Raw genomic sequence first — 11,580 nt, forward strand, 5'->3', positions numbered from 1 at the left:
TGGTTTATTGTTGTGGGAGCCCGCATTCAAACGTCTCTCTTGTCGAGTCTCACGGTCTGTCCCAGGGTGTGGCCTTCATCTTCTCGGGGGGGGAATCTTCACTCTGACCAGATGTTTTCTTTTCCAAAAGCCATCATGCCCTGGAAGGTAGAGTTCACCTATAAAAGTTGTTCTTCTGTTCAATCAGTTCAGCTACTGATTGTAGCAGTTGCTGATTTGCTAACGTCCTTCGAAGATCTAAATTCCTCCAAACTCCCATCAGTCCCCCTGCTGCACACAGCAGCGTTCCCACAGGATCCTAAGTGTGGTCTGCATTTTAAACTAAGGTCTGGCATTAGCTGCTTAGTTAGTCGTTGATTTAATAGATCCAGAAATACAAATGAACATGTGCACAACCGTGTAGCTTACTTGCAAAAAGCAGAATCACGTTTTTCTCACAGGACCATCAAGCCCCCTGTGTGTTTCTCCTGGGCATACGTATGGCGGACATCGGACTCTGCAGCTGAGCATGCAAGTGCTTGCTCTTCATCTCCGGTTGTGCATTTCTCAGCGAAAGACTTTTACATTTCTGGATATTATATTTAATATCCAGAAGAAGTATGTGTGTATACAATTAAAATGTAAATTAAGAGGAGAAAAATATAAATTCTGAATTTTCCATGTATTTCTCTCTACAGTACAAGATCAGTTGTTGTCTCTCTGGGTTCAGCACTTATTTTCTTAGTTGTCTCAGCTTCCTTGACTGCTGAGCCTGTCTCACCTTTTTTGTGTCTGATGTAGAATCTAAATTAGATAAGAAGAAACAGGACAGGATTTCAAATTCATTTTCTTCTGTACAGGCAGGATGGCATCAGTTTAAATTGCTTCACTATAATTTTGCTTCTTTAATCCTTCCCCTTCAATCTGTTTGTGTATACATTATATATATGAAATCTGGGACTGGAAATCTTGCCTAATGTAAGTTAAGACATGACAAATGAACCTGACATTTTTCCAAGGAGGGAACCAAAGAACATACTGTATTTATAGCAGAAGGAATATAGTTTGCTGCTTGTAGAAGAAAAATACGCATTGTATGAGAACTTCAGTGCTGGGGTATGATAAGAGATTGAGATGATGCTGGGTTCAAAGGTGCCGCGCTGTTTCTCCTGGAAGCTTGAGGTGGGGCTTCACCCAGCAGAGGGTTCAGGCTCCCAGAAGCTCAGGTAGCAAGATGAAGTGTGTGTCACAGTGTCAAGATGTTCTCCTGTGCCCAGTTTGAAAGTCCAGTGACTCCAGGATCATCAGTGGCCAGAGTGGGAAAGAGCATGGTGAAGGAGCTCCTGAAGGTTGGGTCTGGGGCTTCTCTCAGTCATAATCTGAACAACTTTCACGTTAAGAATAAGACTTTCCATTTGCAAGCTAAGAGTTTGTTAGTTTAAGTTCTCAAACACAGATGTGCAAACACGTGCAGAAGAATTGATTCACGCCAACCATCTCTGCACGCCAGCTGCTGGCTGCTGCCACCCCTTGCAGCAGGGCAGAGCTGCAAGAGGAGACGCATGTGGGCGATCCAGGTGCCCAAGTTGTTTAACCTGAAGACGATGAAAAGACTTTGTCTTTAAAGTTTTCAGTCTTTGTGGGCATTTCCCGCGGCCGTAGTGAGAATCGCTTGGGTGATGTTCCTTTGAGGTGTTCTGTAGAAGCGCAAATCTCATTTGTTTTCATGCCAAGGTATCTGGTCCACTCTGGGTAAGTTTTTATATTATCAGTGCACTACTGACACCTTTTTTAAACTAGTTGTGGGTAATTCTTGAAAGAGTATGCGATCAGCTCAGCCCTTTGGGTCGAGGGGGAGATGATCACAAAGCTTAGTTGCCCGCACGTAAGCTGTGGTACTTTCCGTCCTGCTTCTGAACAGCGGGGCCGACTCCTTGGGGCTTTGACTGTTGAACTGCATATCAGGACCAGCTTACGGCGCTGAACTCATCCTTTGTTTAGCAGGGGTGATGGACGCTGGGGCGGTCTGGGCCTGGCAAATAGTTGAGGTCATAGTAACTTTGATTGCAGCTGGTTTCTGATGGGGAGTGCATTTCCTAGGCAGGTCCTTAGACTCGTACTTGGCTCACGTGGTTTGAGGAGAACTTCTTTTGGTTCAGGGCTGTACCTTTTGTCCTTTCTTGTCAAATTGGGGAACTGATGCTTCATTTTGCTCTACTGAAGAATTCTCCTGGTTTCCTCTCTGCATCCTAATTGTTCTCCAGAGAGCACCGCAGTGTGCTTGAGCGTATCGTGCCTGTTTGCTCACAGCGTCTGCTGTGTGTGCAGTAACGCAAAATCTTCGATCTCTGCCCTGTCGCTGCAGGCTGGCATGATTCGCACAGACAAGGACGAGTTCTTCATTGAACCTCTGGAGAAGGGGGCCCAGGAGGAGGAGGAGGGAGAAGGCAGAACGCATGTGGTCTATCGCAGAGCAGCTGCCAAGAAGCAGCTTCCTATTGAGAACGTGGACACCCTGCATAAAGGTAAGGCAGAGATGTTCATGCCAGCTGATGTATGAAGTGTAGCTGAAGGCACGTGGCCAATGTGATCTCCTTTCTCTGGCATTTTTATCCTTGATAATGGAAATGTGTTCTTCTCCCTCCGTGGATGAAAAGATGGGGAAGGAGTTGAACGCTTTACCTGGGGTAAGCAAGCATTGCAGCAGCCAAAGCCATCTCTGGGATGGTGGAACTGTGTGTGCTTTAAAGAGTTTCCTTGGCTCCGGAGGCAGCCAGCACGAAGTCGTGTGTCCCCCTGAGTCCCCGGGTCAGAGCAGGGGAAGGGGATGGCACAGCGGGCAGAGGTGCCTGTGCGCGCTGGGGGCAGGTAGCAGTGCTGGCTTTGCAAAGGCCGTGTTGGAAGGCTACAGCAAGGACACCAGGGCTGACGTGGTACATGGGCTTCTTGTTGGCACTGTCTTCACTGGGCTGGATTTAATCCCAGCAGGGAAATAATGGTATCTTCAGATATGAACACAAGCTTTCTTGATTTATTAATGTGTTTCCAAGTGTGGAATTTAACGTACTAAGTGTATGATAGACAGTAATGGAATAACAGGAGCATAAACACCCGTTCTGTGTAGTATTTTCTCTTTCTCTGCTAACTGCTCGGGTGTTGCACCTTTTTTTCTGAATAAATAAGGGATGCAAGTCTGGTAAGTGGATGTTTTGACAGCTGATGTTAACACTGAGATTAACTGGGTCGTTTGAGTGGAAACAAGAAAATAGCTCCATTTTTGTTCCAAGTGTATATACCAAACTGCAGTTATTTGCCACTCATACCCTAGTATTACCGTATTCCAGTAGGATAAGTTTTCAAGTATAATGCAGTGTTAGATTGTCTTTTGTGGAAATACTCCCAATGATCCCCATCCCTCTACTGGGCGACCTTAATAATTTTCAAAAGACAAGGAGTATGGTACCTGTTGTAAAAAATCCCACTCTGCACTCTACTCTTGCGTAGAGTAATCCCCAGAAACTGCTTGAAGGAACAGTCACAGAAATGAGGTCTGAAATCGGGGCCAGGCGAACAGCACAAAATTCTCAATGTTCAAGTTGGAATGGGCAGAAAAAAGAAACCAAGCAATAGCATTCAGCTGGCCTTTTTTTTCCCATTTTGGCTATCAAAATGACCCGTGAATGTTGTGACTGACTCAGTGCTGTGTGGGGCTCTTCTGGTTGCCGTTGTAGTCATTCTGGAGCAGAGCGGGGTGGCACGGGAGCCTTGAGTGTCACGATCCCAGAATCACAGGACGGAAGCTGCTCTGCTAGTGGATGTTTATAAAATTATTGCAGTGTTGGAAAATATCAGCCAGTCACTGTGTTTCCTCTTAAACAAAAGAGGCTCGATTTTGTTCACACCTTATGGCAGTATTTTTGTGTTTGGATGGTAAATACTCCTGAGAAGTAGGAGTCTGGTACCCAGAGAAGCACACGTTGTAGATCAGCTCCAGCACTGGCACGCGGTACCCGCTGGAGGAAGGCTCCGCGTGCTCTCTGGGAGCACCTCTCCCGGGGGGCTGCCGGCAGCAGCACTACGTGCAGGGTGGGACGCCACCAGGCTTGGGCATCCGTCACCGCGCCTGCACCCTGCGCTCGCGTAAGGACTGGAGTCCGATGGCTCTGGTAGAAGGGCACAAAGCAGAAGTAGCCATCAGCCGGCACTGCGGGATTGAAAAGCAAAAGCGAGGCTGAAGCCGTGCAGGCCAGCCTGGGACGTAGCCCTGGCCACGCCTGGATCAGCAGGTGCCGGTGACAGGTAGGAATAGTTGTGATTCGTCATATTTCAGGTTTTAAAATAAGGAAAAAATGCTAAGCATAGTAAACTTTCCTTCCATCTACCATCTTTTGCTTTGTAAAATCAATTAAAGATTGGGTTTTATTTTGGGAAAAACCCCCCTATACTGTCCAGGTTTTTTTCCCATGAAATTCTCTTTGCCTTTAACAAAAAAAAGTGAACGGCCACTCCAAAACTCATCTGTTCTCTTCTACTTTTTATTAAACCTGGCTTCCCACCTCTTACTTGCTCTAGGCAAGAGGCGTGGAAAGGACATGCTTTCAAGAACTGTTATTTTATTTTCCAGTTTGTCTTTTTCCAGAACGCACCTCGTTTTGGTTAACAAACGTCAAAATGCTGAGTGACTGGGCGTTGATAAGCACCCTGTGCTGTGTGTGCCCATAGTGCTCCAAATCAGTCAGTGGGCTTATTTAGGAAATCCTAAGGGGGGCATTTCCAGCGTGCTGTATCTATTTAAAAAAAAGAAACAGAAAAGAGGTTAACCAAGAGCGCTCCCCCCTTCCACTGTCCCTGGAGACAACTGCATTGTTGCCAAGCCCCATAAATTTACATGTGATGAATTATAACACTTGGACTATTTTTAAAGGTCCAGCCTCCAGGAATCTTATGAATATGTGATGATTATTTTGGTTTTCCCTATGTAAGCTTCTGTCTCTTTTAACTGTTGATAAAAACTTTGTAGTTTCTGACTGTCTAAATATTTTAAATTAACGAGTAACACAAAGTGTATAGTATTCTGTAATTTTTAAGACAGCATCTTTCAAGATCCCATGATATGTTAATTTAATCCCATGATTTGGGAGGGGATTGTGAGTCATGATTTTTGAATGTTTGGGTTTGGATAGATAGATACAAATTCCTTATAAATATTCCTATCTCTGGCACTCTTTTCACAAGAAATAGGACAGGCTGTTCTCTCCCCAGTGGAACAGGAGGTGAAGGAATTGAAATCTCCATGAACTTGGAGTTGGGTGCGTCAGTCGTCATTTCAAGGACGTGGGACTTGTTCTGGGCAGTGGTCATGCCGGCCCTCGCACGACGCAAGGGCTTTGGGATTTACTCCCACAGCTGGTGGGTCCTAAGGGATGCTGCTGTTAGGGAAATCTGCCCAGGCTCTCGCTTGCAGAAGTGAGGTTGGATCTCTACAGCAAAAAATCCCATCTGGGCACAGGGGACCTCCTGTGGCGCAGGGCTGTGCAGGGCTAGAGGGGCTCTGCACGCCTCCTGTCTCCACGCAGAAGTGAAGAGCTCTTCATGCCCAACGTGCTGCCTGAGCGGGTGGTCTTGTTTAGTCATTTGAGACTTCCAGGGCAAACTTGGTCTAACTTTACTTGCTTTGGTAGTGAACCTATACGGGGACGTAGTCTCCTATGCAGTTGTTCTGGACGGTGGCTTGTTGAAGGTCTCAGTACCCCAAGTCAACACGCACTGCGTGGCTGCAGGGCAAAAGGAGAGCGGCCCCTGAAGCTGATGGGCAGCTGATCTTCCCCAGAAGACAACTAGGACTAATGGAAGATCCATCGACTGGTTCTGACCCTGGATTCATGCATAAAGATAAAAAACCAAGTGTGTTCCCAACCATGGAAGTAAATTCTAGATTGTGTTAACAGGTATGGTGAGGTGGACTGGACAGCAGGGTTCTTCCAGCATTTTCCATATGCTATTATCTATATCTTTTATATTACAGTCAGGGAAATTGAGATTTTATGCCATCTGTTTAAAAAATATGAACAAACAAGACAGAACGTCCTAAGCCCTGGAGAGATCAAGGTGTGCATCTTCTTCTATAAAGGCCCTGCTGACATGCCGGGTTTTAGAAGTGGAATGTGCTGGGGGAGAACAGGCATGAAACGAGTGGCAGAGCTGTAGTCTGGTTTCAGACCAGACCAGGTTTGCTTTGCATTTACATAAAACTCTATTAGAATACTGGGAAAAGTAAATACTTGTTTTGGCAGCCTGAACCGTTGTGTTTTTGACTGGTGTGGGATTATCTGGTGTTTGTGGGAATCACGGAGTAAAGGGTACAATATTTCTGCCTGGTTTTCCCCTCTCAAACAATACTGTTGGTTAATGTGCTGCAGAAATGTAAGCATCATATTTTAGGCAAGTAATAATCTGCAGCAGAGCAATGCTGTGGAAGTCTGTGCAAGCTCCCTACAAATTAGGCTAATTGCTTTGGAAAGAGAAATATTTTCATGTAGTGGTTGATGTATTGTAGGTACGGTGGGAATAAACCCTGTTTTTTCTGGCAACTGCTGTTCCTACTTGCATGCATATAATAATTTATCTTCCTCTAGATAAAAATAAGCAGCATGTCGAAAATTTAATATTTCCAGTTGAATTCCTTTTTACAAAGATGAGAAAAGTTGCTTGACAGCAGTAAAACTTCCTGCATGATAGAACTAGAATTAAACAGGCAAGCTAGAGGAGGTTTTTTCTTGAAACTGCTGGGTTTTTGCTTAAATGTTCTTCAGATGTTAAGTGAAGAGATAAGTATTTAATGAATGGTTACGGTGAGGTCTGGAAAACCGGCTTGACTTTCGTCTCTACAAGCCTGATAACCAGATTGTCTTTAAGCTTTAATATCGCATTTCCCCAGCTAAATTACTGTGTCTGTTATGTTGATCAACTGAGAGGAAATGATTGTACTAAAACTTCCTTAAGGTTTGCCTTCTCTCTCAAAATCATTGTCTAAAAACCCTGCTTGGAGTTTTGTTGTGGTGCTTGACTGATGAGAAATAGAAATTCAGCCTCAGCTGACAGTTTTATTTACTGTGCAGCCAAAAGATGCCCTTTGCAAAGAACAGGCTGTTACTGAGGGAGACAGCAAGGTAATGCTCCAGATGTGCTTCAACCAGGCAGGTTGCTGTTTCTTTAACTGCTAATTAAATCCTTCGGAATGGCCAAGCCCAACCCGACACAAGCCCCATCATGAATATGCTTGGGGCTGATGGGATGGACAGAGTCGCAGCCTCTGCTGGAGAATCGTGACCCCTTCCCATGGCCATACCTGGGTTTGCTTGTGGTCAGCCCTTCAGAGGGGCGGTGGCTTGGTACTGAGAGATGTGATCATTTTGTGTGACCCCGTGGTGTACTTCTTGGGGCAAACCCCATCCTTTTCTTTATGGTTTTTCAACTCTACTACCATTTCATTCTTTTTATGTCGAGGGTGCCTAACCCCCCCCGGCCATGAACATGTACCAGTCAAGTACAAGGACAGAAATGACTTGCTGCTTCAACTCGATAGAGGCAACCAGCTCCTTTCTGACAGATACTCAGACCTCATCAGAGCAGAGCTGCTCCTCAGTCCTGTTGCTGACATCTCCTGCCCCTCCATGACGCAAGAGGACCAAAGCCTTTGCTCCTTCTCACGCTGATGGGACCTTAGGCAGTCCTGAGGGGCTGGGGGCCAATTCAGCAGCAGAGGAATCTGTGTTGATACAGGCTGAAATAACCAAACACAAGAAGATGTTGGAAAAGATAAGAAAAGTAAAAATATGATAAAGTTGTACCAACTCAGTTGCCAGAGCTTTGCAGGTTTTAAAGATGGTGTTTCAGAGGAAGACTACTCCATCATGGTCCATCAACCTGCCAATGCCATTGATTTACTAATGTATTTAAATTACTTTTTAGAACCCAATGTGCATCTGGTGTATATTTTTCTGGATTGCCTGAAACAACACTAAGGTTGGCTGCCGGCTGGCTGGTGGCCATTCTAATTTACAGAAACTCTCCTGGTTACCTTTTCAGGGGAACTGTTCCTTCAGGAAGCTGAAGTTTCTCCAGATTCAATCAATATTTCCTCTCAGCATGTACTCCTGCTGATTAATTACTGTTCCCTTATTTTGCAGTCAGTCAGGCACTGATGACAATATTTTTTGTCTCCTTCCTACATCATCTGTGCATGATAAATACATCTGTCTCTCCCGTCTTGGGTTTTCTCTGAATTTCACATTGCAGATTCATGGGGCTCTTCTGGGAAGAGAAAGATTGAGAATTCAGTTGTGATTCAACATTGGAATATGAAGGAAGGGTATGCACTCATGAAAAAACCAAGTCTCCAGAGAGTGGCGTTAGGCCATTGGTGTCGCCCTTCCGAACCATGGGTGCCGCTGATGAAGCGGGTCTTTGCTAGTGGTGGCAAATAAGGCCTCTGAATAATTTTAATATGAAACTTCAGGATAAATCTAAAGGTTTCTATTTTTATAACAGTGCAATAAATCATCTGGGACGATTAGGTGAATGCCAATGAACAATGCTTTTGAATAGGCTTGGTGTGAAATACACGGAATAGCCTCAGTTTTTGGGTTGATGGAATTTTCCCCCATAGACCTCCCCAGCGGGCAGCCTCCGCTGGGCCACGGAATAGTCTCAGGTAAAAAGTCAACCTGTCATGTGCTTCTGGGACGGTTCCTTTTCTTTTGCCTAAAGATAAAATTATAATGAAGATAACTGGACTTTTTTTGTTTTAATACTTAGTAATTCTGCTGTGGTTTTTGGGGGGTGGGGGGAAGGGAGGCACTCGTAACTGAAGATGCATGGTGAAGCACGTGCCTATCGGGACCGCAGCAGAACCGTGTGGGCTGCTTTTACAGTGGGCTATTTTGAATTTTCGAGTGCTTGGGAAAGTATATCGCAGCTTCAAAGGATTTTGCTGTTATTTAAAAAACACCTCCTTTTCCCAGATGCTAAAAAATCACTTCCAGAACAGTTGAACCTGCGTGAAATGCTTTCTTGTTGCTGTTCCTTCATGGTGCTGAGCGCTGTAGTCGCTGCAGCACCGTTTTGTTCCGCCGGTAATAGAAATCTGCTTGCAGATAAGCGGGAATCGGTGGGGCAGCGAGGAGCGGTGCGGGGCGCCGTGCGGCACGGCCATGCGGCGGCGGGGAGAGGCTGGAGCGGGGGCCGGCATCCCTTCGGATCCCTGGTGCTGAGCTGTCGCCTCCCTCTCCCATGCCCTTCACAAAACTGCAGCCATTCCTGTAATAAACTGTGGCTGAACGGGGAATGCGGGGACAGTCAGGGGTCGGGCCGGGTGACTGAGGGGCCCTTCCCACCCCATTACAGAATTCTGTGGTTCCGTGATAACTGTGTGTTAGGAAGCTCAGTTTCTGTGTTTGTCCCTGCCTTTCTCGTTGGGTCGTTTGAGATCCATGCAGGTGTCAAGGAAGCACTTAAGGGCGTGCCTAACTTTGAGCGGGTGCCTAAGTCAAATGGATTTCAGTGGGATTCGGATCTCTACCTTCGGGTAAATGGTTTTTGTTCTGAGTGGAGCCTGGGTTCCTGTTTTGGTTATGAGGCAAGTTACCGGAGCAAGTTACTTCCATTTAGATATGCATGTATTAAAAGGTGAACAACTTAATTATTTGTGCTTATTTAAATATCACTGATTTGCTTGTATCGTTAGCTAAGGTAAAAATAAAATTAATTTCATTCTGAACTGATGAGTTCATTTTAGCCTCTCTACTAAATTCAAACGCGATGGCAAGGCTCTCCTTAAGTGATAGTTGTGAACAGCTTACGTCTGGACTTGAATATTATGAAATGTTGCTGAATATAAAAAAATGATCATAGAGCTGATATTGATCTATAGAACAACAGTTTCCAGTTCCCATACAAATACTGCTGCAAAATTTTCGTGAGGAGCTCTGAAAAAAGCTTGGGGAAAGTGCTGCTTCCCAACCCCCCCCATTTTTTTATTAACTCGGCACCATGGGTGGGTGAAATGAAGCTTGATTAATCACTTGTTTGTGGATGTTTACGTTTAGCCAACCCTTGTTTGCTTATCAAGACATTTATAGAGACAAAACATTTTACAAAGGTTTTCATTAAGGTTGGTTTTTCTTCTTCCTTATAATACCCCTTGGTCTCACAATCCTGAGTGCATTTGGCCTCTCAGTCCCCTGGGAGGAAAGAGAGAACAAAATATTTGCCTTTTGGACAAGGGGAACGTAAACCTTGTTTTTACTGGCAGCTGATCCTTTTTCTGGTTGGTGGTAGCCCAGCCCAAGAGCAGGGCTCGTGGCAGCAGCAGTTCCCAAGTCAGACCTTGCACCAGAGCGCGTGCGAGTGCGTGCAGCGCCCACGGGCACGTGGGGGTGTTTGCTGATGAAAATGCATGTGCACACCCACACGACTTTGGCAATTCCACATCTACTGGTGAGCTTTTCTGCAAAGTGTCATCCTGTCGGGGTTTGTTTATGTACAAGCTGTGTTCGTGTTGTCCAACCTGCTGAGAAAGACGGAGGATGGCCGTGATCCAGCGGGTTGTGGTGCCTCTGCCAGGCACAGAGGGGGAGAAACTCGTTCACCAAAAGGCCCCCATATTCCGTCCTGACCAACCGAAACTGTTCTGCAGCCCATATCTCCATTTAGGAAATGAATGCTGGAGCTGAGAATTCAGAAATATGGGTAGCATGTAGTGTTTGCTGTTCTGTACCACGGGATTCAAACTCTGTGTTTAATAACAATACGCAAAATAGCATCTGGTATGCGTCACTAAAATAAGCTCTGGTAGAAAATGCTGGTAAACATTTTCTGTTTAAAATCTTTTCTGACTAGAAGCGGCATAAATTTTGTCTGCTGTCCCTGATAATGATGATAAAGTGGCTTGATCAGGCTAAAGGCTCCAGGCATCATCCAATGAAAGCAATGGGCGAGCCCAGAGTTGCAAGGGAGATGGATATCCTTCAAACATCTGAATTTCTGTCATTTCTTGCAACAGAAGAGGCACATGTGAGCCCCTGTGAAGTGGTCCAAGGATTAAAAATGCATTCCAGCTGGTTCTGACTCTTCTCAGCTGCGTGACATCCACCCTTGGTGGCCGGCCGCTGAATGCCGTGTGCTGGGGGTGGTACCTCGGCGTGCAGAAGGGGCACCGCAAGGGTCGCTGCCTTCGTAGCAGTGCGGGACCCAGCTGGACAATGAGAAACAAATCGCTTGGTCTTCCTCTGCACTAACCTAATTGATGGTGGTTACTGTGCACCAAGCACGTCCCTACAAGCAAACACTGTGCTGCTCGTGAGCTCCGTGCCGGTTAAAGGGGGAGGATTCCAGCGCCGGTGCTGCATCGGCGCTCGTCACTGGGCATGTTCGAAGCGAAAGCCTGGGTAGCCAACGCCTGAGCTAGAGCTGTTCCCTTTAGCTGTTCCCTTTAGTATGTGGTAGGTTACGTGTGATACCATACGCTTGATCGCTGCATCGTGCACCCTTCCCTTCACAGGCTGCTCTTCCCTCTGTCCTGAGCCCTTCTCCCAGTACAGC

At 45.9% G+C, this 11,580-nt stretch overlaps 1 protein-coding gene across 1 annotated transcript in view; it reads left to right on the forward strand.

The window, feature by feature from the left end:
* The window catches only part of ADAMTS2 (ADAM metallopeptidase with thrombospondin type 1 motif 2), a 119,948-nt gene that overhangs the window by 234 nt on the left and 108,134 nt on the right, over positions 1–11,580 (forward strand). The window contains exon 2 of the mRNA XM_035896701.1: positions 2,345–2,504. Coding sequence (XP_035752594.1) covers positions 2,345–2,504 — 160 coding nt within the window. The remainder of the gene's footprint in view (positions 1–2,344; positions 2,505–11,580) is intronic.

Source organism: Egretta garzetta, unplaced genomic scaffold (assembly GCF_000687185.1).
Source record: "Egretta garzetta isolate BGI_Z169 unplaced genomic scaffold, ASM68718v1 scaffold26, whole genome shotgun sequence".
Classification (NCBI taxonomy): domain Eukaryota; kingdom Metazoa; phylum Chordata; class Aves; order Pelecaniformes; family Ardeidae; genus Egretta; species Egretta garzetta.